Below are 25,932 nucleotides of genomic sequence, written 5' to 3'. Positions count from 1 at the left end.
GAGTTCAAAAACCAGTACAGCATTTTGGGAAATATCTGATTAATTTAAAATGCAGCAGGGAGATTAAAACCCCATCTCAGCAGGCAGATATTAACTCTACATTGCTTCAAGGAACAGAGCTTCCTTTATTCCACCACCAATTGCTTGGGGAGAAAATATCAACACAGGGAGAGTTATGGATCTTGATGTAGCAACAAAGGGAATTGATTTTCAGAGCAGCTCTCCCCACGGGGGGTAAAGGACAAAATAATGAACGGTTTTAGCTACTAACGTGTCAGTTACTGAATAATGGTTGTCAGCAAGTGCAGCTACAAGATACTCGGAGGGGCTTGCCTTCCGCCACCCCCTTTAATTTAGATTGCTAGGTTCAGAGGTTTTGACCCCGATTGCTGCAGTGCCTTTCCCCAGCACCGCCACAGCCTGCTGCAGACCCTCTGCACGCGTGTTGGATGCTCACTGCTCTCCCTTTGGGCTGACCTGTCTGCAGGATGGGCTCTCTTCACTCCAAACCCCTCGGGCTTTCACAGCCACGTGACTGACTCATTGGTCCCGACAGCTGCTAATTCAAGAGCAATTTCTGCCTCTTATCTCACAGTTATCCTTGTTTAACAGCCAGGGTGAAAAACACTGGTTCGAAGTTTCCATTTTAAGTCGTCTCCCAGGACAGGATCAGTCGAGCATCCCTGTGAGGAGAAGCAGGCAGCAGCGAGGGGAAGTCACTGGACTCTCCAGCCGTGCGGTTCGACACCACTCGACGTGTTCTCTTCTGCACAATTCAGACTGAAAACGCGGCGTTCCTTCCGGCTGAGCAACAAATTCACGTTTGTAGCTTCTCATTCAAATTACTTTTTGCAAATCTGAGATGACATTTTCAGAACCATCCATTTAACGTCTTACATCTACCCAGGACAAACACGGGCAAGCTGAACCCAGCCACTGCGATGACTTAAGGTAGGATTCAGCGATGACTCGGTCATAGTCTACTACATCTGCGTGCAACGACATTATTTAGTTATTATAATACACGCTCTGTTCAGGCACAAATTTCATCCACACCAAACCACCTGTAGGAGAAGGGCCTAAGCTATTGTATTACACAGTCTCATATCTCTTCGACCTGCTTGCACTAATTCTAAGACTCTTCTCGCCTCCCACCTGAAAATACAATACAGATAACAAAGACAGATTGCTGCAATAGAAAGTTACTGTTCAGTGCTTAAAAATGTCAGTTTAAGATAACTTTAGCAGTGCTCTTCTATACAAACATACCTGATGCAGATTTGCCTGGCTCCTTAAGGTTTACCACAACTCTCCTCAGCCAAACTACATCGGGACAGAGACTTCATTAAGAAATTCTAGAAAAAATCCTGTTTAAAAAAATCTGTCACAGGTAAGAGATGCTACTCTTCCCTGCCAAAGTCCCCAGAAGAATACACAACATCACTTTCATTTTTTCCACTCCTCTCTTACATATCCCCAGCATCATATTCACACAGGACAGTTATATCACTTCCTATAACAAACCTTGCAGCTGCCCTCATTCCTAGAGATTAACAGGCAGCTTAAATCAGCTTTTACCCACTGTATTGAAGGCAACAGAGTCAAATATTAAATGGCAAAGGCTTCCAAAGTATTTAAGAACTACCTGTGGTGAGCCAGGTCCTGGAGGTGCCCCAATTTACCTTGAGACACAGACATAATTACACAAGTCACAGGCTAGAATTTGTGTCTTCATGATAGCTCATTTTGACTCAAGAGTCGTACAAGGGAGACCCAGGGGCACCAACAGTTGGATTTCATTTACAATTTTCCCCTCTGGCAGGCAGCTGTGCAAACACCCATGCCAAATCAAGGAGGCAGAAGGAACATTGGGCAGTGACGGATGCAGACCAATTCTTCCGTGCAGCCTGAAAACCCAAAGGAGCGTTGGTGGCCCTTTTTAAAGAAGCGCCCGGCTCGGTTTTGAGGCTGTCAATGCAAACTGCTGAGTGGGAAAGAAAACTCCTCCTCGGCAGCCGCGAGCAAGCAGCGCTTGATCAAACGGCAGGCAGGATCCGCAAAAGCGGTCCCATTAAGAAAGTCACAACTGCCTCCGTTCGCTCTCCCAAACAATCAATATTAAATTGTGCACACTTAAAAGCAGGAAGGCTCTCGACTGACAGTTTAACAAGCAAGCTGACAGAGGCATGGCAGCTTCTACCCAGTACACCTCCGCAGCTTGTTCGTAAGGTTGATGGCCCCATCTTTCTTGCTCAGCTATTCCGTTCACTCATGAATTATGCAGAGTTGATTTAATAGACCTCAGCCCTCCAGGAAAGAGCAGCGGAGTGATAGTCCATCTCTCGGCAAACACCATCAGCCTGATCCCTTTGCAGCTGTCTTAGAGAGCTGAAGGGGATGCTGTCCTGAAAAAACAGGCAGAAGACGCAGCCTCCCAGGGTCAGGGCAAATATCGTAGATGTGGCTTGCATGAGAAGGCAGAACAAGGTGGGGTTACTGCGGATAAGGGAATCAGTCACAATCTTTATAGAACTGGATGGAGAGCAACCAACCAGTGCCTCCATGGAAGCCATACTAATTGTTGCGAAGTGACAGCCATCCCTGCCCCAAAAGAGTTGCTGGTGGAGATAAAAGTTCTAGATTTATTTTTACTTGCATACGGGCCCGCAGCAGTAGCAATCTCTTCTTAGCTCCGGGCAACGTACCAGAGGCTCACACTCGTGTAAGCCAACAACAGTAGGTGTATACAGGGCTAGGTGAGGTTAGCCTGGCCTCCCCCCAAAAAAAAGGCAAAGAGGCTTTTCCAGCTTCCCAGGGCCAGTTATAGCACTGCGCCTACATGCAAGACAAAGAACTTCACCTTTAGGCAGAAAACACAATGCCCAGTTGCCAAACAAGCTCCTTTTTAATGCCAGCATTATCACCGGGGCACTCTCCATCACGAGGGATACAGAAACATGGAAGATTTCCTCCCAAAGCATGCTCTGACAGGAACACCACACATTCAGGGTAGAAAAAGGCCAAACTGCAGTGCTCCCTACCTGAGCGTCCCCAAACTAAACAGCAAGGGAAAAGGCGGCCTGCTTCTGACTCGCGCTGTCAGTATGTTGGGGTTCTGGCAACACCGCAGAGTTCACTCCTCATCATAACCTGAGCTGATGGGGCCCTGGGGGTGCTTGAGTAAGGGAAATGCAGAGAACCCAAACCTCGCAGGTACAAGGTCTCTACAATGAACAGATCCATACGGGGAACGTGGGCACAGCTGAGAACTGCAGAGAAGGAAACGCTCACAGAGGGCACTGGGGCAAGTCACACTGCAAGAGTGAGGGAAGAGGGGGAAGGAGCGGCTGCACCACCACGCTGCGCTGCAGGCTTTATGAGACCCTTTACAAAGTATCAGGATTTAGTCAAATATTTCGAATCAATAACTCATAATGCTACTGATCCAGTTCAGATTCAACCAAGATTTCAGAACAACTCAGAGACTTAATGCCTATTTTCGATATATAACAAAGAAAAAACAAATAAACCTATAGTTAAAACCAGTTACAACCTGACTGGTTTGATCCCAGTTGCACATGCTTTTACTTCAAAACTTGGAAAATGTGATGTGAAAAAATCAACGAGACATGATGTTAGTTTTCCATTTTTAAAGCAAAACATTATTCTGAAGAATGCAAGTATACACACAACCAAAAAGGAGAAAAAAGTCATATTATTTAAGAAGGCAGATGAATATCAACTCATTAGCAAGCCAAGAAGTATGTAACCACTAAAATAAAGTCTGTTAGATTATAAGATGCAGCCTGTAGGTACAATCAGTTAGCCAGCAAAAGCACTGAGCTAGTGCTGACATAGACCCTACAAAAAAAGTACTTGTACTCAGCAGCTTGCAGTCTAGAAAGCCTTGTCTTTTCCCAGCAGACATTTCTTTCTTACTAGACAGCTGCACACACTATGAAGAAATCTTAAAATCAATCTGCCAAGAAACACAATCGTATCTTAAAACAAACCTTTCTTAGGATGGGGTTTTGGAGGTTGTCTAGCCACTGGCAATGTAGAAACCTGAAAAGACAGAAAAGAGAAGTATTAAATACACCACGCAAGGTTTCTTGAAGGCACATTCCACAAAATAATCAGAAAGGACAACCGGCAAACCCCAAAAGAGTGCACAAAAATAGCATCACTGCTGCTAGACAAACTCTGCCCTGCCAAGCACTAATCTTCCATAGCCATAGCTCGTTTGAGATTTCCACTCACCATGTAGATTAAATAAACCTGTTTGCTTTACAGATCGTTCAGTTTTTGTAGGTTCACTGCTATTGATTAGGATTCCAGAAAGCAATCTATGTTGTACGTGTTCACATTGAAAAAAAAAAAATCAAGCATTTAAGATGCTACTTAGAGATCACAGGGCAAAATGTTAAGTGTGTTAAAAACGTTTATAAAATTAATCAGAGCAAAGTGGTTTCTGAGAAGTGAAGGAAAATCATAGACAGCCTCTGTACTGACCTATATGAGAGGCACAAGGCTGTGCAGGCTCAGAGCACACCTGAGAGGAGCTCACTCCAGAGAAAGGTAAGTTTCACAGTGCATCTTAAAGCGTTCTGGGGTCATCTTTAAAGGATTTATTTAGGGCCAAGGTGACCTAATTAAACACTCAACATTCTGCCTTTTCTCGGTCGAGAAAACGACAACGTGGAAGTCACCCAGAGCAAGAGGAGAGAAAGTCAAGTGCCTTCTTCCCAGCAGGTGCGTTCTCCGCACACTTGCAGGCTGCTAACCAATCCTTGATGTTCTCTTGAGAAGAAGTTTAATTACTCTTCAGGAAGATGCAGTCTTTTAGGGAAAAGAAGTGCATGCTCCAGAACACAGGGGCAAAACCAAAGGCACACCTAGGGCAGACTCCAGCCCTAATCGCTCTGGGAGTGCAGCGACGCCATGCCACGCAGGGCAGCAAACCTCACCCCACAGACACTGCCCACAGCTCGCGGCCAAGCAGGCAGCTCGTGGAAAACAAACCCATTGGGGATTTTTTCTTACTTTGCATCAAAACTGAGCACTCGCAGAAGTTACACGGGATCACCCAGGGGAAATATTTTCATTTTTGCCTTCCAGGTCTCACAGGGAACAGTCCTCAGACAGTCCTCGTTCCTCTTCTTATAGGATTTTATAGACTTGTCCCACCTTAACATTTTTTTTTCCGGTTTCAGCCTACCTACTCGTTCCTTTCAGTGCTTTGGGAACATTTTTAGGTCTAGTTTTCTGGCTCCTACCAGCTTTGTTTCTTAATTTTTAATGTTTAGTCACTTTTCTGATTGTTAATGAGAAGTGCGGTGTCGGTCCTTTCACAGAACTACCTAACTCCAAGATCTTCTTCCCAAGCAGCAGTAATGAGTGCAGAGAACTTCTTTTTTGATATATTTTCAGTGTTTTTTTTTTACCTACACATCACCCCCAACTGTTGCTGAGTGGCTTCTCCAATTCTTCGCCTCCCGCCACCCCAAACACGCTGGGCTGGGTTGGCACCGGCCGGCTCCACAAATCACCTCCTTTTCTCCTTCCTCCTGCCCTTTTAATACCTCCCCACCCTCCTGGGAGCGAGAAATAAGCCAATCCCCCCGACGTTTCCCACACGGAACGCCTAAAAACCCTTAGAATCGCCTCAAGAAGCGCCCCGCGGCGTCCTTCCAGCCCCCACCCCCTTAAATTCAGCGGGTTTTTAAGCCCGGGCCGCTCCCCCGCCCGCCCCTCGGCCCCGCGCGCTCCCGGCGGCCCCTCACCGGCCGGCCCTGCGGCTCCGCCATGGCGGCGGCGGGCGGACGGCGCCGTTGCCGGGGTTACCGCGCGGCCCAGTTCCGGCGCCGGGCCCGCCATGGCGGCGGCGCCGCGCGGCGCCCGACGGGAAGGCGGCGGGGACGGAGCCGGCCCGCGCCCGGGGGCTGAGGGGAGTCCGCGGCCCCTGAGGGGAGCCCGGCTCGTGCCCGGAGCTCCGCGCCCATAAGCGCCAGAGCCCCCACAGGAGAGGGTCCCTGTTTGTTACAGACGCGTCCCGCCCCCCGCTTTGAAAAGTATTTAAAAGACGTGACTGATTCGTAATCGTGATTACGATCAAACAACACCAGAGGTTTCCCCTGAGGAGCAGAAGCCCCGTGGCTTGGGTACACGTTTTGGGAAATGCTGAATAAAAACCAAGGGTAAAGGCCCAGCCGCGCTGAAACCACACTGCTCCATGAGCAGGCATTTTACAGAGGCATTTTAATACGCATTTTGAATAGTTGAAGCCGAAGTAGCCACTGCCATGGTAGTAGGCAGGGACGGATCTGCATCATCCCACCCCTCACCCGCCAGCACTGAAATCGCAGCAGGAAACCTGTGACATGTAGGTATTGCCATCCACAGGGAATAAATAAAATAGTGAGTGGGGGGGCAGCTGAGAACTGCATTTCACATCACCGCCCTGCCTGGGAGCTGCCCCTTTGCCATTTTTCCCCCTCGAGGCTGGCAGAGTGGGAAGAAGCTCAGAGGACACTAGCCTGGCGAAAAATACCACAGGAGGAATTCCTATACAGGAGTAAATTTAATAAAACCACCACCAATTGTTTACTTTAACATAGCTCTTGTTACAGAAATCATAAAAATGGACTCAGTAGCTAACTCATTAGTTCTTTCCCCTTTTAATTGAAAAATACCCCCACTGATTTCAATTTCTACTGCACTAGATGGAGTGTTAAATATTTGCCAGGACAGTATGCCCAGTAATCGAGCCCAAAACAAACACAAAGACAATTCCATCATCTTTCCTTTTCAATGTTACGACTCGTTATAATGTAAGTGAAACTTAACAGCAAGGAACGCTCCATTTGACAGATGAAAGGGGGAGGGAGAGGAGATCCACAGCCAAAACCTTGGAAGAATCTTTTGAGAAGTGGTGCAAAATACCCCTCCTTTTCCTGCCTCAGAACTAAGGAAAATAAAAAAAACTCTAACCACGCACATACACACACTTCCTCCAGGTTCAGAGCGCGTGTCCTGCGTGCGTGGATGGGAACAGCTGAGTCTGATTGGGGCAGGTCAAGCAGTACCAATGTAGGGAGAGAAAAAAATAAGAGAAAAAAAAAGGCAAAGCATCCTGAACCACAATGTACATTCGTCACTAATGCGGTGCACACCGGGTTACCGAGTGGCAGGAGCTGAGCGTGAGGGGACGGGTCCGTCGCCAGCAATAGGTACACACAAAACCACAGAGGCCACGGATGTAAAGGAACTGCAGGAAGAGGAGAAACCCAACTTCTCTGGTAAAAGCCTTCAAAAAAAGTCACTACACCAGCACACGCTTCCCCCACCCCATCGCAGGGAAAACAGAACAAAACAAAAAAAATAATCAAACTGAAAGAAAATGCACAGCAAATAGACATAATCTTGAAGATTTTTAAAGAATAAATATTTTTTTGTAATTAAACATTATGCAAACACGTGCCACGCTTGCTCTTTGTCCATGCATATGCGCTATATACAACTTTGAAAAATACTGTGTTGTCCTCTTTTTGTTTTAAAAGTCATATACAAATTTTTTTTCCTTGCTGTGTACCCCCCCTCCTCCCCTCCCCAAGAATCACCTTTACAAGGAGCCAAATCGACATTCATCCGTGTACTTGGGTGGCAGAGAGGAGGAGGGGGGCGGGAGAGACATCCCCCCTTACCAAAGTACATCAAAATGGCTGGTTTGGACATGAAAAGCAGTGTCAAGAAATTGGTTTAAATTTCATCTGTACTACACACAGGAAAAGAAAGATAGAAAAGAAAAAGGAGTCGGCTTGGAGAATGAAGCTACGTTACAAGTTAAAGTTGGAGGGTTTTTTTTTTAGTGCGTCTGTCACACTCTTATTGGCCGCCTAGAATACTGTTGTACAATGGTTTATCTACCTTTTTTATTACAATATAATTTACTTAAATTTTCTGTTAACAAAACAGAATCCCGGTACTACAGACCAGCGGTGTAACAGGCGTAGTGCCTTGTGTGTGTTTTTATTTTTATCGCATGAGCACTCTAGATGGTAAAGGTTTCAGAGTTCGTTTTATGCAGGGCCAGTCTCAGTCCTCAATGTACTCCCACAGGTCCTTCTCGTAGCCTTCATGCACGTGCTGCAACAAAACCCTTCGTCGACTCTCGCAGTATCTGCAGCAAAGGGGGACAGCACAGAAAAGACAGGTTAGGAGACACTGCTCGTCCCAAGCATTGAGTAATGCAAACCTACATTAAGCCTTGCTTCCAAAGGGGAGATCCCCTGAGAAGGGCTTTGTATTTGTAGCCAGTTAGTTAACAGCACTAATTAAGACTTCAGCTACGCCAGTCACTCACTTCAGGTCCCTGGCTGGAAAACCATGCAAATGTATAGTTTCCCGTGCAAAAATATCCCCAAAGCCCCTATAGCTGAGAAATCTGCGTTGATAACTGAAAAATGAAGAAGGGGTGGCTGCAATTTGCAGAAGCCAGAGCACGGGTTAGCGGTGACACCTGGAACAGGAGGGAGCTCTCCTCAAAGGTGCGCTGATGCCTGCTCACTGAGCTGTATATAGACAATTCCAGGAGCTAGCTGGGCAAAACAAACCCCGGAATGCTGACCCTGTTTTATTCCCCTCCAAAATCCCTGTAGAGACCGAAGTGGTAGAGCATTGAGAGGTGGCTACAAAAAGGGCACTGGCCTGATGGAGGGCAGAGGTCTCACCCCACAGCTCCTGCGCCTCAGAGGGGCGCTATGCCCTGCAACATCTTCCCACCTACACACTTAAACTGACAAAGCTGCAAATAAAGCTGATCCCAGAGTTAGGTACAGTCCTACCAGGATCAATGATAGTGAGGAAAAGGGATATCATAGGAACATATCAAAAGATGCCATGTTCATTTCAGGTGCGTTAGCCAACTAAAAAGATAAAAGCAGAGAAATGTTTAAAGTATTCAGGTTCCAAAAGCAAATTATAAATAAGCAGCAGGCAATTCTGGATTAATCCCCTTCCAGTGGAGCATGTCCCTCTGCTCACTAAAAGGAGCTGCACAGCAGAGGCACAGGATGAGACCCACAGCACAGTGCAGGAGACCCTAACAGAAAGCTATCCAAGCATAGCACATGCCAACACGCAGGCAGGAGTGCAAGAAATACATCGTAGCAGCCTCACCTCAGACATGTTTAATGCCCTAATACTGTTCGCATTCAGTATCAGATCAGATCAACAGATTTATCTGAATAAAACTGTTCTGGCTCTTCTCCTTGCCATCAGCTGTTGCAACACAAGTCTTCGTACACAAAGTCCCACCGATTTTTACAAAGCATGCAATAATGAACATGCACAGTTACTGCTTTCCCAACTTCAGTTATTTTGTTGTTGATGAGAGGGTCAACTCTGTTTTCTAGAAATACCTTTGCAAGCTAGGAAATCAGCTTCCCCGTTCTTTAAACCCCATCTGACCACCTTGATAACATCCTTGGTCTCAATCTTGCATCACTGTAACCAGTACACAAAGAGCACTGCGCAGGACATGATTAAGACATGACTGAACTAGTTAATTAGGGACCTGCACAGGCTTGACAGATGCATACTGTTTTCCCAGAAACCTGAAGGCAGACTTAGGATATATGTTGTCAGGCAATTCAAGCTATACATTTTTTTTATTTCTTCTGGATAGCTGTAACCATCCCTAGAAGAGCATCCAGTTTCACAGAACCAAAGCAAACCGCTGCTTGAGCTGAGATACCAACTTAGCAGCCATTTTAAAGGCTAACTTACAGAACTTAACTGAAGAGAAGGTCTGAAAGCCTTGTCCAGTCCCAGCCCTGCTGCCAGACCCTTTGGCAGAATTGGCCACAGGCCCACTGCGAGTTAATGGCTGCTTCTTCCACTCCCCAGCATCCCTTAATCACTGAAGCTTACCCTACTTGGGCATTTTTTTTTTTGCCCCCAACCTAGACATCACAAGTTTAGCGACTCTGGCAAAATGCCTCAAAAAAATGCAAGCCATAATCCTGTGACTCATCCACATTTACAGCTTGGTACTTTTCCACTGTGCAGAAGCGATTCCCCAGGGACCATAAAAAGCACTGGCATTTCTGTCACCTGGGCCCCACTTCTGCTCTCTTTCAGGGTTCAGCAGGTTACTCTCTCCTTCTTCAGTACAGCTTTTGTGCACCCACTTTTTGCTCAGGGGACACACTGTACAAGCAAGACAATGAAAACAGCTGTCTGCTTTCTTATGGCAACGCAACCTGGGCCAAAGTCATCGGTTGGGAACAACAAAGTCACTCCTTGTTCTTCTTTGGCGGGTCCTGGCCACTCCCCAGTGCTCCTTCTGTGCAGTGCATGAAGAGCCTTTGCTTTTGGTCACAAGATTTTTCTGTTCTGGGCTTGAACCTTCTAGCTACTGCTCAGCAGAGCAGATGCAAGGAAGAGCTAGGAGCCACCTCCCCCGAGGGCTGGTCCCAACAGGGGCATAAAAACACACTGCCAGCATCTGTGCGAGGGCTTCACCGCCAGCGATTTCAGGCTCTGGCACAGGACACTGCTGTTCTGAGATGCCCAGGGACAGGCTGATGATCACAATGTATGGCAGAGGGCCAACAGCAAACAGCTTCCCAGGGACATGACTCTGAAGAAAACAGTAACTTGGCAAATACAGATGCCGCTACCTACCACAGGGGATGGCATTACAGGTGCTAGAGCAGCTTTGAGATACGAGGATTATTCAGAAACAAACCTGTACTTATCCTGTACTTTCTGCTTTATGTCTTGCAGCGAATCTTGGGAGATATCTCGCTCAAGGTACCCAGAAAGCACCTCTGTAGCATTCTCTAAGTCTGCTTGGTTATTCTGCAAAGACAAAAAAAACATGTATTTTTAGGTGGAAGGAAAGATCTTTTTCTGTCAATCCAACCAAAATAAAAAAAAACAGGGCGAGATATAAGCCATGTAACACTCAAGTAACCTGCTCTGAGCACCGTGACTGAAAAAGTAGAAATTTTATTTGATCAGAAGAGAACCGTTACACCTACCAGCAAGCCCTATTCCTTCCTCGATCTGCAATATTCTGGCAAGCCTAAGGAATCTTTTCCTTACTACTACAGCACGGTACAAGCCAAATGGTCTCCCATTATGCCCCTAAGTCTATTTCCCCCCACAGCATTGGCACAGCTCTACTGACTCCTGGTACACACAGCTTTGACTACTGTTCAGTAGTTCTGTGCACCCTGACCACACAGCCCAGAAACCTTATGCTTAAATTCTGCACGTAGACCAGTGAAGGATTGCTGTAAACCTTAAATAGCTAATACAGCTTCACGTGTGAAACAGACTGTGTAGATTGTCAAGAGCATTTTTAATGGTAGTGCCCTTGGAAAAAAGTCAGCACCAGGGAAAGGCAAAACACCAGCGTTAAGCTTTAATGCACTCTTTTGCCAGTTCAAGCCAGAACCTCAATCCTTTTTTTTGTTGTTTCAGACTGCAGCAACAAGTAGCAATATTTCATCCCCCAGCAGAGGATCTACAAAATGCCTAGCAGGGCCTCTACCTTATAGACAACAATATTCAGAAAGACTCACTTCTGTACAACTGGGGACAACAGCTTCTCCAAGCATTACATCCCTATGCCACTTATCTTTGTGATCTGAACTCCTGACAACCATGTTTTCTCCTACCTCAAAGATAATGGACTGATTATTCTTTTTGAGGTAGAAGGCAAAGACGTAAGTGTACATGAGTGTGGCACGACACTGGCAGAGGACGTCGACTGCTTTCTTCAGGAACTGCACCTCGATCCAGGACATGTTGTGCTGCTGCATCTCCTCCATTTTCTGCTTCACCTGAGCATAGAGCTTGTGCTCAAAGCGCAGGCTCTGCATGTGGTTCATATAGCGGTTGCAGTAGAATAGGTACCTCTGCAGGGCTGCTCTGGATCGCTGTGTTAATTCCCATTAGGGAAAAAGAGAACAAATAGTTAAAACAAAGTAATGGCTGCAAGAGAAGTAAGCCCTTCACAAGGCTCTTCCTGACCCTGAGAATGAGCTTCCTTTCCAAAGGTGTTTCCTCTCCTCACACGTTGGCCAGATTCAGATGGCGCCACTTTGTGCGGCACTGTTAACCCTGACATTGTGCACAGAGGAGAGGCCAGACCCACTGCAGCTCCCTGTCATGCAGGGGACTTCCTAGCACAGCTGCAGCATCCTCACTTCCAACCTTGAAAGTAATTGGAATCACATTGCTGAAGCCTAAAGTTTTGTGTTTTTTTTTATTATTATTATTATTTCAGCCTCCCCTCTCAAGTTACAAGGACTTAAATGCTTCCAGTGTCACGACAAACAGCCAGAAGCAGATTTTCCTTTTTTGGCTAATAAGGAATTCTAATTAAACAATTATTGTCCTTGTGTTAAGAGGGCAACCTTAGGTTGCCTAGGCATGTCGATTACAGAGCAGGGGAAAGACGCGATGTGCTAAGTAGTACAAGAGAACCAAGATGACTCAATACACAGCCATTAATCTTATTTTCTTCTCACTGACAGATCAGCTGAAAACAAGGACAACATGGGCATGGTTAAACTTGCAGAGTGGATGTACAAAGGTAGCACACGCCAGCCAAAGTCATCCCTATCTGCAGGAGGAGGGGCTGCAGGAAATACTTTGGTTCTTGGCTGTAACGGTACTTTGACAGAGATGCAGGAAATGGATTTCTGCAAGCTGCAGCACACAGCATGCAATCCCTCCCCATTAAAAGAGGTTTTGGCTCTGCTAGCCATATCACAAAGCAGTTCAAGGTAGCTACAGCTTCACTCCCAATTTCTACTTCTGTCAGGCCTCCAAGTATAGGTATTGGAACAACTGAAGTCTACTCTATTTACATTCAAAAGGTCTGCTGTGTTTAAACACCTCAGGATTAGCATTAAGAACTTTGCAGTGAAGAGCATTTTCCAAAGGGCGTTAGGATTGCTGTCTCAGATCCACAGCATTATGACGACTTCATGCAAGAGCTGCTATAAAACAGGCAAGGCAGCATGACAGGTAACAACTGAGTTAACATGTTCTCTTCGCTGCACTAAAGTGATTTTGAACCTTCTCCCCACCCAGCGCAAGGCAAGAATCCAAAGTTGCTGGTGAACATAACTGTCTTTTGGATTCATGCCCAAATCCAGGAAATTCCTCACAGCTGGTTTACAGAAAGCCTAAAAGCACGCCACAGAGCTGGTGATCTCCCTCACCGCCAAAGGTTATGGACTCACCTCCTGTGCATCCCTTGCTGCCTTTGCATCATCCTCGTTGTAACGATTGCAGTTGTACCTGTAACGGGGACACCGATTCCACAGAGTTCAATTCAAAACTCGATGCAGTTTCCCTCGTGGCTGCCTCGCCTTCCCACCAGGCACGCTTCTGAACTCACCAGGCAGATCCATGGGGCTCCCAGGGGCCCAGACACACCCAGCAGAACTCGGCTTTGCAGTTCTGGTTCCGACAGACCATGTGGTTGCAGCCCCCATCCTTCTCGATGGTGACGTGGCATTTCGGGCACTCCTGTGGACAGGACACAGAACACTGTCAGCAGGGAAAGCAAGGCATCCCTTGAAAATCTTAGGAAATTGGAAGGGTTCCCATGGCAGTAAGAGACTGCACATCAGGTGAGATACGCGGTTTACTTTTTCCCTTTGATCACCAAGGTCCTCTTCAAAGTTAAGTCTCCAAATAATTCCAAACTCAGAGCAGCTAGACAGACCAAAAAAAGCAACAAATATCACCTTTGTTGCTATCATACATTGCTAGTGGTACACGGGATGGCTAATTTCATGACCTTCTCCAGAGTTACAGTGGTAGCAGGGATGGTTCATAATTGCCCAGGGGAAGGCATCTGGCTTTCCTCACCATCAAGTGTTTGGTCCACTGCAGCACTCAAACCTCAAAAAAGCCTAACAGTGAGCTGGTATCACGCTGCTATCAATCCGAGACACCTGCAAGTTGTAAAATGTCGTCCAAAAAGTATCCGAAAACTAGCAGCAAGAATCCATTGTGCTTCAAAGAAGCCTCCGTCAGCTAAAAAGACAATGCTCCTCCTGGGGCATTTCCACACTTCCTGTCAGGCTCCTTTTTTCCCTCTTCATGTAACACCTCACTGAAGGCTTTTCTTACAGAAGTCCATGTGGGGCTTCCTTTTCAGGTGTAAGGCTTCTGTCGAGTATGAGGATATCAAAGAGCAGCACTGTACAGGGAAATCTTTGGGGAAGTTTTATATATATATATATATATATATATATTTAATAACACCAGTATCACTCTCTTACATCAGCAGAATATGGCCACTTTCCAAAACAACATTCATCTCATGCAGAATATAAAAAAGATGATTTCTGTAGTGTCCTACTGAGTACACAAAGCTAAGGTAGCAAAACCACACTGAGCTGCATCTACAGGTGAAGGAAGCCAGTCCAGCTCGTCTGCCGCTTGTTCCTGCCACTCTGGCACTTCTCTCATGCTGGCTATACCAGAGTTGAGCTGAGGAACTCCTCAGGTTAAAACCAAGCAACAAGTACAGTTGGAGAAAAAACATCTAGCCTGGATCAGCCCAGCTCATCACACAGCCACACCAGCATTTGTGAAGCTATACAGGACACAACCCAACACATTCATATACACACACTCCAGATGTCCCAAGTACTACCACGTAAGCTACATTTGCATGCAAGTTGGTCTGTTTGTGCTGTAAAAGAGCAGAATTTGCACAGTTAGGTACACAGACTATAGCTGAGAGGTGCCAAAGACCATCAGGGTCTCCACCTGTCAGAGGCAACCTTTCTCACTAGATGAGCAGGTTCCAAGGGGAAAAAAAGACAAGAGAAGATGCTAGCATGAAACCAAACTTGTTTTTGGCCATCACAATTGAAGTGCTCTGAGCTACCTGTGCTCAGCAATGAATGGTTTTCCAAGAGGAGATGGTGGTAGCAGAGCTGCATGGCTTCCCCCAGCCACGTGTCTCATCTGCTCAGGTGCCAACACTCAAGTGCCTCGGTGGAAGACGCAGCTATAGCCAAACAGCTGCAGCCATCGCTCCTGCTTAGGACAACCCCACAACTGGGGTGAGAGAGAAACAGCTCCCAAACAGCCTGCCTACGCACAGCGGGGGACATCCACACTGCCTGCGGGGCCGTCCTCACCCACAGCTACGCTCACTTTGGAGCACTGAAATTCTGCTCTTGGGTCTTGGAAGATGCGACCAAGCTCCTCAGTGTCTCAACATGATGGTGCTTGGAGCTCCCAGGCAGCACTGTTATGCAAACCAGAACAAGAAGACCCTAACCACAGCCCTTGCAGTACACGGAACGCCACCCTGGTCATGCTTTTACACTCTGCTAAGCAAAGCGCAAGGAAGAGGTTACACAGTGTGCTGTGCAAGTTTTGAGAAAGCGAAGAAGCTGAACATTATTAAAAATTACGGAAAAGCTACGAGAAGGATGTATGAAAGAAACAGCGAATGCTAGCAGAAAGAAAAAAAAGCAGCAACTACTCAAGCCACTAATGCAATGAGTGGAGGAGATTTATAGATTAAGGAGGATATGGAAGGCAGTTCTTATTGAGAATTACGGCCATGCAACAACATAATAGCCAGCAAATCAAATTACTAAACCGGTAGATTATTCTGCACGTTATCTATCATGCCACGATGCAGAAGTGACCTCATTAACATTGTTCCACTCCGAACAATTCGGTGTTTGCTTACACGCTGCACTTTGCAACAAAAGCCCAGGCAAACCTGGCCAAGGAGAACAATCCCCATTCTGTCCTAAAAGGCTGCGTGTATGTAAAACCCCACAAACCTCAGCAGCTGCCCTGTGAACAGGAGGCTAGATAGAAACACCTTTCATATTTCCATGCAGGTGAAACCGATTAGTCCTCTCCGGGACTCCCAGAGGCAAGGGACACACATTAGCCTCCCTGACGTATTCACCACAATGCCTTCACCTATAACCAGCCCTAAAAGATGAATCCTTCAACACCAGGGTGAGCACTTCAACAAAATCCACAGCTGAACTTAATTACACTTGGTGCAAAGTAGCACACTGTGACACCACCTAGAATCGCCGAGCAAAGGAGGATATTTTAAACGCTTGCTTGTCTGAGAGGAAGGATGGCATTTTGACATCTCAGGGAAGGCTGTTCACAGTTCTGGCACGAAACCGCGCTGGTGAGAAATGAAAGAGCAAAGTTCACTGCTGGTGCCCAGGGAGGATCCAGGCGGCTGCCAGAATTTCCATGCATTAGAACAAATGTAGGACTTCCAGAAAGTACAGATGGAGTACATGTTCAGGCATTAAAAGCAACCTGAAAAGGAAGAGAACTGGGTTTTTGCCATTTTATCTCGCTTGGAGGAGAAAAATGCCCAATAGCTTTTGTGGAAGAAAAAAAATCTGCCTCTTTTATACATCAGCCGTTCAAGTCCTGTCTAGCCCAGAAGATAATGAGATGGTGACATGACAGGAGCCAGAAGTGGTAAGGCAGGGGCATTTTTAGTATCAGATGAACAACTTTCATTAACTCCAATTTAACTTCAACAAAAAACAATGCCTTGGGTGAAGACCAGACCGTTAACAACTTTGTTCTCCCCTTAGTGCTCAAAGATACCGCAAAACCAACATCACTGAAACTCAGGTTTAAAAAGGTTTTGTTCCCCCTCCAACCCTTCTAAGATCCTTTCAGGCAGTCTTGAAACACCTCAGGAGTCCCAAAAAAGCACACAAATCCAAGTTTTCTGTTTTTGTTTCTTCATCCTTTGAAGGTCCACTTAATAGAAGTAACTGATTTATGTGGTTTCTTTATTGCCAAAGCCACGCGAACCAAACACCACCAGAAAGCTGCCTAGTTTATTCAAGAAAGGAACTGTTTAAGAACCAAGTTTATACAACAAACTGAGGAAAAGAAACACACAAAACCTTCAACTATTCAACCCTTTGTCTGCAAGAATACTGAGAACTAAAGCCTTGGTAAAGAACTTGCTTAGGCTTATTTTGAATTTACATTTACTTAAACTAAAAGCCATCTACTTCAGCACACCATGCTGCAAGAGCTCTATCTTTTGAATAAGCAGAAAGAATTTAGTGTATAGGTCTCCTAAGTACACATAAAAAAAATTATAGAGGCAGCCACAAAACTCACTCCTCAAATCTCCTCATTTTTCATTCAGACCACTCCAAATTTGTCAAAAAAATGCATCACACCACTCTGGTTTTTGAACAGAAACAAATTCCAATTCAGCTAGGTTTCACTTTTCTGCTCTCTCATATAACAATTGCCTCATTTTCCTTTCCTATCCTGTCTCCGAGGGCAAGCTGGAACAAACGTATCTCACATTCTCCTGTTGCAAAGGATTACCCAGACTTGAAGCGCACACGTTCCAGGAAGACTGGTATTTTTCTGTTACGCCTCCATCGCGGTGAGATGGGAAGTGTTCTTCCCTGAACTGAGACCACATGGGACAGGACTGCAGCTCAGCGTCACGCTCGGAGGACTTGAGAAAACACTTTTCAAAAGCTAGAAATGGCAATGGAGACAGCAGGAGCAACAGGAACACAGCAGCAATTAAATGACTTGAGTTTTCTTCCCCACCTTAAAATGGGGTTTTGCATCTGATGGGATCTGATCCGATTCCCTTCTTGGTTCTTCAAAATGAATAAATTTGATGCAGAATTTGGTCTCTGACTCATGCTCACTGAAGTGAGCAGCTGTGAAGAAGGTTCAAGACATCCCTCCCCAAACACAACTGCCCTGCTTTCGTTGTAGAAATAGTAAGGAGACAGACAGCAAGGGCAGACATACATGCACCCAGACTGTGCAACTCTTGCCCCAATGTCTTGCTACGGCAGGAAGGGATTTTTCCCAAGCTGTACAAATACTTGGCTCCTCTGTGACCGCAGGCTGTAAAGCTCCAACCATGCATCTTCCAACAGCCAGCCCCGCTCACACTTCATCGCAGCAGCACACAACTCCCATCTTCGCTGCCCCCGAGAAGGCAGAGATCATTATGAAGGGGGAGGGTTACGTTTCCTGCCAGCTTTCCCCCGAATTCAATCTAGCATCAGTTCGGAGAGAGAATTGTGATATTGTCTTTTAGTTATTTCAATCGATATGGACACCACAGGGCCCCATGACAGTTGGCTTGCTCAGATGTCTGGTGTAATTACCCTGCCTTTTTTTTCCCCTCTCTCCTGGTGCTACTGCACAGTCTGGGCTCCAACGTATTTTCTTGCTGCAGGAGCATCTCTTACGATTTTAGAGGAAGTAGCTTAGACAGGGATGTGCAAGGACAACAGCCCTTCTGCTGCTGACACCAGGCACTAACAGATAAGCTGGGCTGATGCCAGCATGGCTTGGCCACACTTGTTTCCCCTCCTCACCCTCCTCTGGATGGGTGTTTCCCAGGAAAAAAAAAAGAACTTCTTGCTCCTGCCATTTAAACTTAATTCTGATAGTCTGAGATATGCTTTAAATACCCCTAGCATGGCTCCTTGCTGACACAGTCTAGATCCCAGTTAAAAAAAGGATGACCATCTTTACAATACTCTTTGGGCAAGCAAGCTGCAGATACCTGTCCAAAAAATAAAAGAAGACAAGCAGCTTCCTATTTCCAGCAGCCAGGCTTAGTGGCACATCACTCATGTTTCATTTACAGAACACACACAAGTATATTTTAGCCTTTTTTTTTTTTTTTTTTTAAGATGAGCACAGAACCCAGTAAGGGAAAGCTTAACTTGAGATTGTGACAACACCCCACAAGCACGAGGCTCTCCAGGAAGGCAGGCAAAACTGTTTTGCACCCAAAGCAGGAGAGCTCAGACCTCGGCCTTTTGCAGCACATGCCCAGGTAGGGACACCTAGGGACAAGGTAGGAGACGGAGAGCCCTAAGGCCAGGGACAGTGTCACCCCCGAGGGGCAGCAGCAGCTCCTCCTCTGGCTCCCGAGGGCTCCATCACAAGCAAGATAGGGCTGTCAAACAGGAAAACGGGGCTGTGCCATTGTGATATTCCAAGTATTTGGTTCCCAAGGCTAAAATAGCTGCTTTACATGTGCTTGCACTCAACCCTTTCCAAGTTATTTGGTTCTTCTTCCTCAGGTTTAATTTAGGCAATATCTGAAGAGCAAGCAAACTGAATAAACTTGGTTCGGTTCTCGACCCACGATCCATCTCTGAACATGTTCACCCCAAAAACCGCCAAGTTCACTTTCCTGAGCAGTGCTCAGCCCCCAAGCAGGGACCACAGAAGCCTCAGCCCGTGAAACAAAAAAGCACCGAGACTGCACAATTCCAGCACGACTTTAACCGTGCGTTTCAGCGATGGGTGTTTCTGCTCTCACCATAATGCGACATTCCAGTTCAATGAAAAACACGCAGCCAGCCCCAGAAAGCAGCAGCGCTGCCGCAAACAATGCCATTAACCAGTTACACAACGGGGCTAAGAAAACAAAGCGGCTGTTTCCTCACACCCTCCCCACCTTCTTCCACCCTGCCGGCAGAAGTGAGACCTGGGTCTGCTCCTAGCCCCAGCCTCCCGATGACATCTGCTTCTCTTGTTTCCTCGCCACCACCCCACCGCTGTTTTTATTCCCAACAAACGCAGACCTGCTGAAGTTTCACACAAAGTTGGGCTCGCTGGAACGAAGACATTTACATAATAAAATCTTAACAGCTGTTCTGCCAGTCTCTATCTGGAATGCTGCCCAGCGGAAATGAACAACTCTTCAAGAGACCAGCCCAGGGGATTTAAAGGCAGATGTAAATTATCACAGCCATATCAAGCCACGGGTGGTGTTAACATGTTTCACACACTTGGAGCGAGGCACTGACTTGCTCAGGGAAGCCATCAGTGCCAGACAGGAGCCCAAAGACTTAAAACTTGAGCTTCCTTTGGGTCTCCAGTCAACTTTGTTACATGAACAAACTCTACCTAACCTGAAGAATGTCCCCTGATTCAAGGCAGTAACACCTATTTGCACTTCAAACAAGTGTATTTCAGTGAGCTGAGGATTTTAATGCCTGATTTAATGACAACAGCAGAAAAAAAGAGTCCTAGTACTGACAAATTAGGTTGCTATTCTTCTTTTCATCTGATAGCGTACATAAAGCACAAGGAAAACACCCTCACCTTTGTGTTTGCTGCAATCCAATTAGAAGTTTCACTGTCATCATCACACTTCTTAATCCACTTCTTTAACCACTGTTAGAAAAATGCAGAAAGTTACATTAAAACAGAGGAACTGTAAAGGGTCCCAAGACAGCTGCTTACATTAAGGTGATAGCAAAGAACACAGAGCTCAATGCTACCACACTGAAGTACAACTTCACAAAGCTTCCTAGAGCGGATACAAATCCTTTGACTTGCTTACTAGATATGTACCAGAAGAGAAGAAGATAGAATCAGAAGTCTAAGCAATTATTACTATTCCAAAATCCTACCTTTTGGAAATTATCTTCTAGTAAATTGGGATGGGGAAACAGCACAGGTGATGCTAGAAAGCAGTGCAGACAGCAACTAATTTAGTTGCAGACACTTCCTGCAGCACCAACCTAATGCAGTGAGCAGGACCACTGCACTAACACTTCAGCAACGAGTTTACAGTTCCTAAAGTTCAACCAGCTAAAACTTCAAGTGGGACTCGATATTATAGATATTTTAAAAATGATCTGCCAAAACCACAGTCGGACCCTCTGCGCTGGCTATCTTTACACCAAGCCATGTCATATTTTTCCCTTGCCATCCACCTCAATCTTTTTTTTCCCTTCTTAACCTTGGAGGGAACGTGGCTTTACCAAGTGAATGCAAGTTACAAAAACAAAGGACTGCTTACACCTGCTAGATAAGCAAACTGACCACTACTGTTCCAGAAAGACCAGCCAAACCATGCTACACCTCTGGTGAGGCTTCCCTTTCCCCTCCCCAGTGAAGTTTTTATGCATTTGTCACTAAGAACAGAGACCACCCTGTCCTCGAGGCATGAAACATCTGTGTGAGCTCTGCACAGGGCCACAGGAATCCTAGGTTTAACTGCAGCTTCTGGCAGCCCCGCGAAAAGTAACAGCCCAGTTCCAGAGTTCACTGCATGGCAGCAGGTCCATGAACCAGGACCAAATTCCTTCATTACTACAAACCGCAACCCTGCAGAAGCACCAACAGAAACGCTGAGCGTAGGAATGCTCTTTGTAAAGTGAGGCATTCACTTCTGAAGCCACCCACTTCTCCTCCAGGGTCTCTGTTGTACAGCCTCCTCCTCTGGGTGTTCCCCCACGTGGCTGAGGAATTGTTCTATCAAAAACAAACTTTCAGGCATCCTAAAGAAATCCAGGAGGACTTCTCTAATTCTTCTCATGAAGTGATCTAAGCAGGTGAACTAATATGCTTCTTGATGTGAACAGCTGCAGAGCTTGTGCTTCATTTCTGCGTGTCTTACACATAACTTGACTTTAATTGTTTCAAAGTCACGCATTTGGAAAACTGCTCTGAGACGCTCACCTTGCATTTAACAGGATCATGCCAGTTTTCACCACAGTTAAAGCTGAAAGGGAAAGAAAGGAAAAATAAGCAAATTAGGTAGCCAGCTATACTTTTATTTAACTTGGTTAACACCATGGGTATCTTCTGGGTCGTTCTGTTCAAAGACCATGGACAATCTCAAGGAAAAATTACACATGTCAAACACCTCAAATCCCACAGCCTCACTGGAATATATACCACATTCATGAATCTCGGTGCTAATGTTAGATGCTTAGACGCAACAGGGATTTATTTTCCATCAAGCACCTCGGGCAGCTTTGCAAAATAAATCAGATATCTTAAAAAAAGCTAACAAGAAGACCTCACCCGGACAAGATACTTGACTTAACTAATTATTATAAAAATATATGCTGCAGGCAAACTTGCTATTGAAAGTTAATGGACAAATGCAATTTTAGGACAGTATAAACCTAAAAATCACTGGGATTCTCTGTTTGCAACCAAGAACCTCACCTAACTCAAAATCACTCAGCTGAAGGCCATCTCTCAGTGAAAGCCAGATGTGGAGCCTGGTGAAAAGAGCCTTGAGACACCAGCTGCAACAACTACACACCAGCTGGGCCTAATCCTGGCTTGCCATTTGAAGCCCACCCCATGCCCACCTCCTCCCCGTGCTTTTCTCACCACATTTAAACCCATCTCAATACGAAGACTTCTGGATTACATACTAAAACACTTTGAACACAAAAAGCAACATTAACTTCTTTTACTTGTTTGTTCTTACCAAAACTGACGTCCACATTTGCAGCGAACAGGTTTAGCATCAGGATATTGGACTTTAACAACGTGGTGGCAGTCTGGGGCAGGACACCATTTTAACAGTCGATTACACTACAAAACAAAGCCAAAAAAACGTGATAGAAAAAGGATGCTGCACAAGAAACTTACCCATTTGCCCTTCAGCCCTTTTTCATCCTTTCAACTCTGAGCTTCAATCGCACTTCCTCCTGCCTTACCATAAGTCTCCTCAGCCAAGGCATTTGCTCTCTTACTAGCAAAAGAAAGCAGGAATACAACCATCAACATTTCACTGCCAAATGGAGTCCTTTATGAAAGAGGAGGAGGAGCACCACCTCTCCTGCTGACCTCAGAGTTCACTCAGAGAACACGTTTGAGTAATTTGAAGTTATGGAGCTTTCCACCAACATAGCGTATTTAAACTTGTCTGCAACTACTCACTTCTGTTCCACTGCTCCCACAGCCTTTTTGAAAGTTAAAAAGCTCACAACTATGCACAGTACCTAGCTCTTACTACCACTGCATCACTTCAAACAAGGAGTGGAAGCTTAATCGCAGTAACAACTTGCATACCAGGCTCTGCAACAAATGTGAACGCATGCAAGTAGGAAATGGGGACAGAGGAATGTCTTCCAAAACACCCTTCTCTAAGATAATTCTGATTTTGGGGGTGTAAAACTATTGGAATTTTGCTAAAAGCAATTTTACAGCTTGACTTCAAATGGCAAACATTAAAGGCACTTTCTTGTTTATAATGCTGTTTCCTGGTTTTCAGTCTGAAGCATCTCAGATAACATTCAAGAACCATAAACATGAAGCGCTCCTCAGAACTTATACATTGAACAACTGTTGCAATTGCAGTTTCCAACAGCTGGCTATACCTCTAGGTAACCTCACCATGGCTTTTGTCCTATAGATCTTTACTCTTTTCCTACAACTGTATCTGTAGCTAACTGGGCTAAAAAACAGCCCCCACAAAGCCTGTAATTTGTAGTTACCTTTGATTAGAGACTATGCAAAAGAAATCCTATTCTACAGCTACAAACTAGCCTCACTTCTCTGGTTTAGTACACATGCAAGACAAAAGACACCCTGGAAGCCATTACAAATTTCAAAGGAAAACTCACCTCTACAAAACTATTGGTTATTAAATGCTGGTACTTTAATTTAACCTTGGAATCTGTGATCAGACGCCTGTGGAAATGGAAAAAAAAATTGTAGTAAATTCAACTTTTTCCCCCACACACATAGCCAGTACACACAGACACAAATGATTTTGATTCTTCCTTCTATGCTTGCAAGCACTTTTTTTGCACTTACCTTTTCTCTATTATATTATGAAATCTACAGATACTGTATTCAACTTATAATACTAATTTCAGAATCAGACAAAGCTCATGAAGTTTAAGGGAACTAACCTCTCAGTGTGAGGATGTTTGCTTTAAAAAAGTCACTTTCTTAGAGAGCCCAATAACCAGACAAGTTTCATTAACTCGTTCACATTAAATGTGCATTTTGTGTCAAACTCCTTTAAAAAGCTTCAGAACAGCTGTGTTAACTTTGGTAGACCTTATGTTAGCTGGATGTCAACAGAATGCAACAATTTCAGTTTGAAAGTCAATGTGATTTTAATCTATTATATTCATCACAAAAAAGGCAAAGCTGATTTAAATCCGACAGCACAGAGTGATAGTGTCCACAGCATCGACTTCACTTCTGAATTAAGTCAGCTCAGAGAAGAAGACAACCAGACAGGAATCCTTTAAAAGCATGGTGACCGCTTTTCTCCTTGACACAACGATCCAGCTGGCATTTGCAGACTGTCCACACTAGATGCGTTATAAATAATTTAATTATGTACTGCTGAAGACTGTCATATACGTCTTTTGGTTATTAAAGAAACATCTTCTGCATTTATAAAGCTTCACAACATAAAGCTGGACTAGTACGCACGTTGTGGTATTTCTGTTTTAAATCAAACTGTAGTACAGCCTGATACAGCCATACCACATATAAATATTCTAATTAACACACTACCCATTTCAGGGTGCAGCCAGAATCAAGCATGCTCCTGCATGTTATCACGCAGTGCACGTGACTATGCGATGTTGCATAAATCCTAGCCCTTAGCAGTCTGGGGAGCTCCTCACCAAATGACATGCTGGTTATTACATAAACACAGCACGTGACAGCCAAATTCCCAGTGCTAAAATAAAACAAATCGACTGACAAAGCAGCTCATCAGGCCCTTGTCCGTGACGAGCCTGCAATTTCAGAGTGAAACTAACCAAAAAAGGAAAATAAAAATAAATTTGTAAAATGAATTATAAATCTCACTTTACTCTATACCTAACCTTCTAGATACACAGAAGTAGAGTAAATTCGTTAAGTGGCATTTAATGCATATACGAGATGAAACCCATCCCGGTGCCCAGCCTTTGGGGCTCACTCTTCCATGAGCCAAGCTATGGAAGAAATGGCCTCACTGAAGCTGCCAGGCTGAAAAAGCAAACTGCCTGCAAACAAAAAAGTTATCCCTTGATCTCTTCCGGCAACAAGGTTCAGGAAAGAGTACTACACACTGGCATGTCTTCAGAACAATTTCAGATCCATCTGAAGATGGCAGCTACCCTCTATAAGGCCATCAGTTTGACACTTTTGTTCCATTTTCACAGTGCAAACTCCTCAGAGGCAAAATCAGTGAATTTGCAAGCCCTGCATCAGGTGAGAATTCAAACACCTTCCCACAGGAATTACTCCAAGACCCTACTGCATTCTGAAGTGACACAGCAGCAATGTTTTTTGCGATTATGCAAAGGAAGATTAAAATCGAGGAGGTGCTCCATATGACTTCCCAGAAGAAAACCCAAAATTGACCCATTTCCCCCGAGTGGGTTGATTCTTAAAGGTTAGTACTGGCCTGCTGCCATCCACCAGCAGCCGCCACCAGGTAAGCCTGCCTCGCTTCTTAATGAAATCAAGAACTTTGCATGTAGGATAAAGCAATTACCAGCAGCATTAGCGAGAGTGAACAAGGGATGGGAACAGACTACCTTCAGCCAATCTGAAGGTCTCAAAAGAGCCCAAGGGTCTTTGCAGCCTTCCTGCTTAAGGTCAGCAGGAAGAGCAGGAGCAGGAGAGCTAGCAATCTGCTAGCTGAAGATGAAGACTCACAAATCAAGGAAATTCATCTGAATTGCTCAATTTGGACTTGTACGGAGAGAATACAACTTGGAGATGTACTGCCTTGTTGAGGGAAAGTACCAAGAAGGGAGTAAGTGAATAGCTTGGCCTATCTACTCTGATTTGATGGATAAGGAAACTTTAATGTCTCTCCACACTGCACATTACTCTTAGGCTTCTATAGCTTGGAATTCTAGAGCTGGAGACTTCGTAAAAAGAACAAGACTTAAAAAGAGAAAAACTAAGCACATGGGAGGGGGTGCAGATTCCAGATGGTATTACTTACATCTTTGTTCCTGCCATTTTGTAAAATAGCTGCAGATCACCATTGTTGCTTTTCAGGCAAAGCACTAGCATTCACAGAAAATGCACCTTCCCTCCCCCCAGAAATTGCAGGTGTCCCCCATAAGAGGAGGGAAAGGAGGGTTTTCACCTCTGCAT

General features: G+C 45.3%; 2 protein-coding genes across 5 annotated transcripts in view; both read right to left on the bottom strand.

Annotated features, from left to right (window-relative positions):
* Nucleotides 1-5,881, bottom strand: part of BBS4 (Bardet-Biedl syndrome 4) — a 41,914-nt gene extending 36,033 nt beyond the window's left edge. Inside the window, exons 1-2 of one of the 4 annotated variants that reach the window (XM_083850549.1) lie at nucleotides 5,784-5,881; nucleotides 4,014-4,065 (exon numbers count right to left, since the gene is read on the bottom strand). In XM_083850549.1, the coding sequence (XP_083706675.1) occupies nucleotides 4,014-4,065; nucleotides 5,784-5,807 (76 nt within the window). In that variant the 5' untranslated portion in view covers nucleotides 5,808-5,881. Of the gene's footprint in view, nucleotides 1-4,013; nucleotides 4,066-5,444; nucleotides 5,624-5,783 lie in introns of those variants that run through there. The other 3 variants (XM_083850550.1, XM_083850551.1, XM_083850552.1) reach the window with 3 other exon arrangements.
* Nucleotides 5,882-6,565: 684 nt separating this feature from the next.
* The window catches only part of ARIH1 (ariadne RBR E3 ubiquitin protein ligase 1), a 55,739-nt gene continuing 36,372 nt past the window's right edge, over nucleotides 6,566-25,932 (bottom strand). Inside the window, exons 6-14 of the mRNA XM_083850546.1 lie at nucleotides 23,436-23,502; nucleotides 22,295-22,401; nucleotides 21,529-21,571; nucleotides 20,164-20,235; nucleotides 13,421-13,551; nucleotides 13,263-13,320; nucleotides 11,688-11,948; nucleotides 10,751-10,863; nucleotides 6,566-8,179 (exon numbers count right to left, since the gene is read on the bottom strand). Coding sequence (XP_083706672.1) covers nucleotides 8,095-8,179; nucleotides 10,751-10,863; nucleotides 11,688-11,948; nucleotides 13,263-13,320; nucleotides 13,421-13,551; nucleotides 20,164-20,235; nucleotides 21,529-21,571; nucleotides 22,295-22,401; nucleotides 23,436-23,502 — 937 coding nt within the window. The 3' untranslated portion in view covers nucleotides 6,566-8,094. The remainder of the gene's footprint in view (nucleotides 8,180-10,750; nucleotides 10,864-11,687; nucleotides 11,949-13,262; nucleotides 13,321-13,420; nucleotides 13,552-20,163; nucleotides 20,236-21,528; nucleotides 21,572-22,294; nucleotides 22,402-23,435; nucleotides 23,503-25,932) is intronic.

The sequence above is a fragment of the Anser anser genome, assembly GCF_964211835.1.
Source record: "Anser anser genome assembly, chromosome: 10".
In the NCBI taxonomy this organism is placed as follows: domain Eukaryota; kingdom Metazoa; phylum Chordata; class Aves; order Anseriformes; family Anatidae; genus Anser; species Anser anser.
This window is presented reverse-complemented; position numbering and strand designations above follow the sequence as displayed.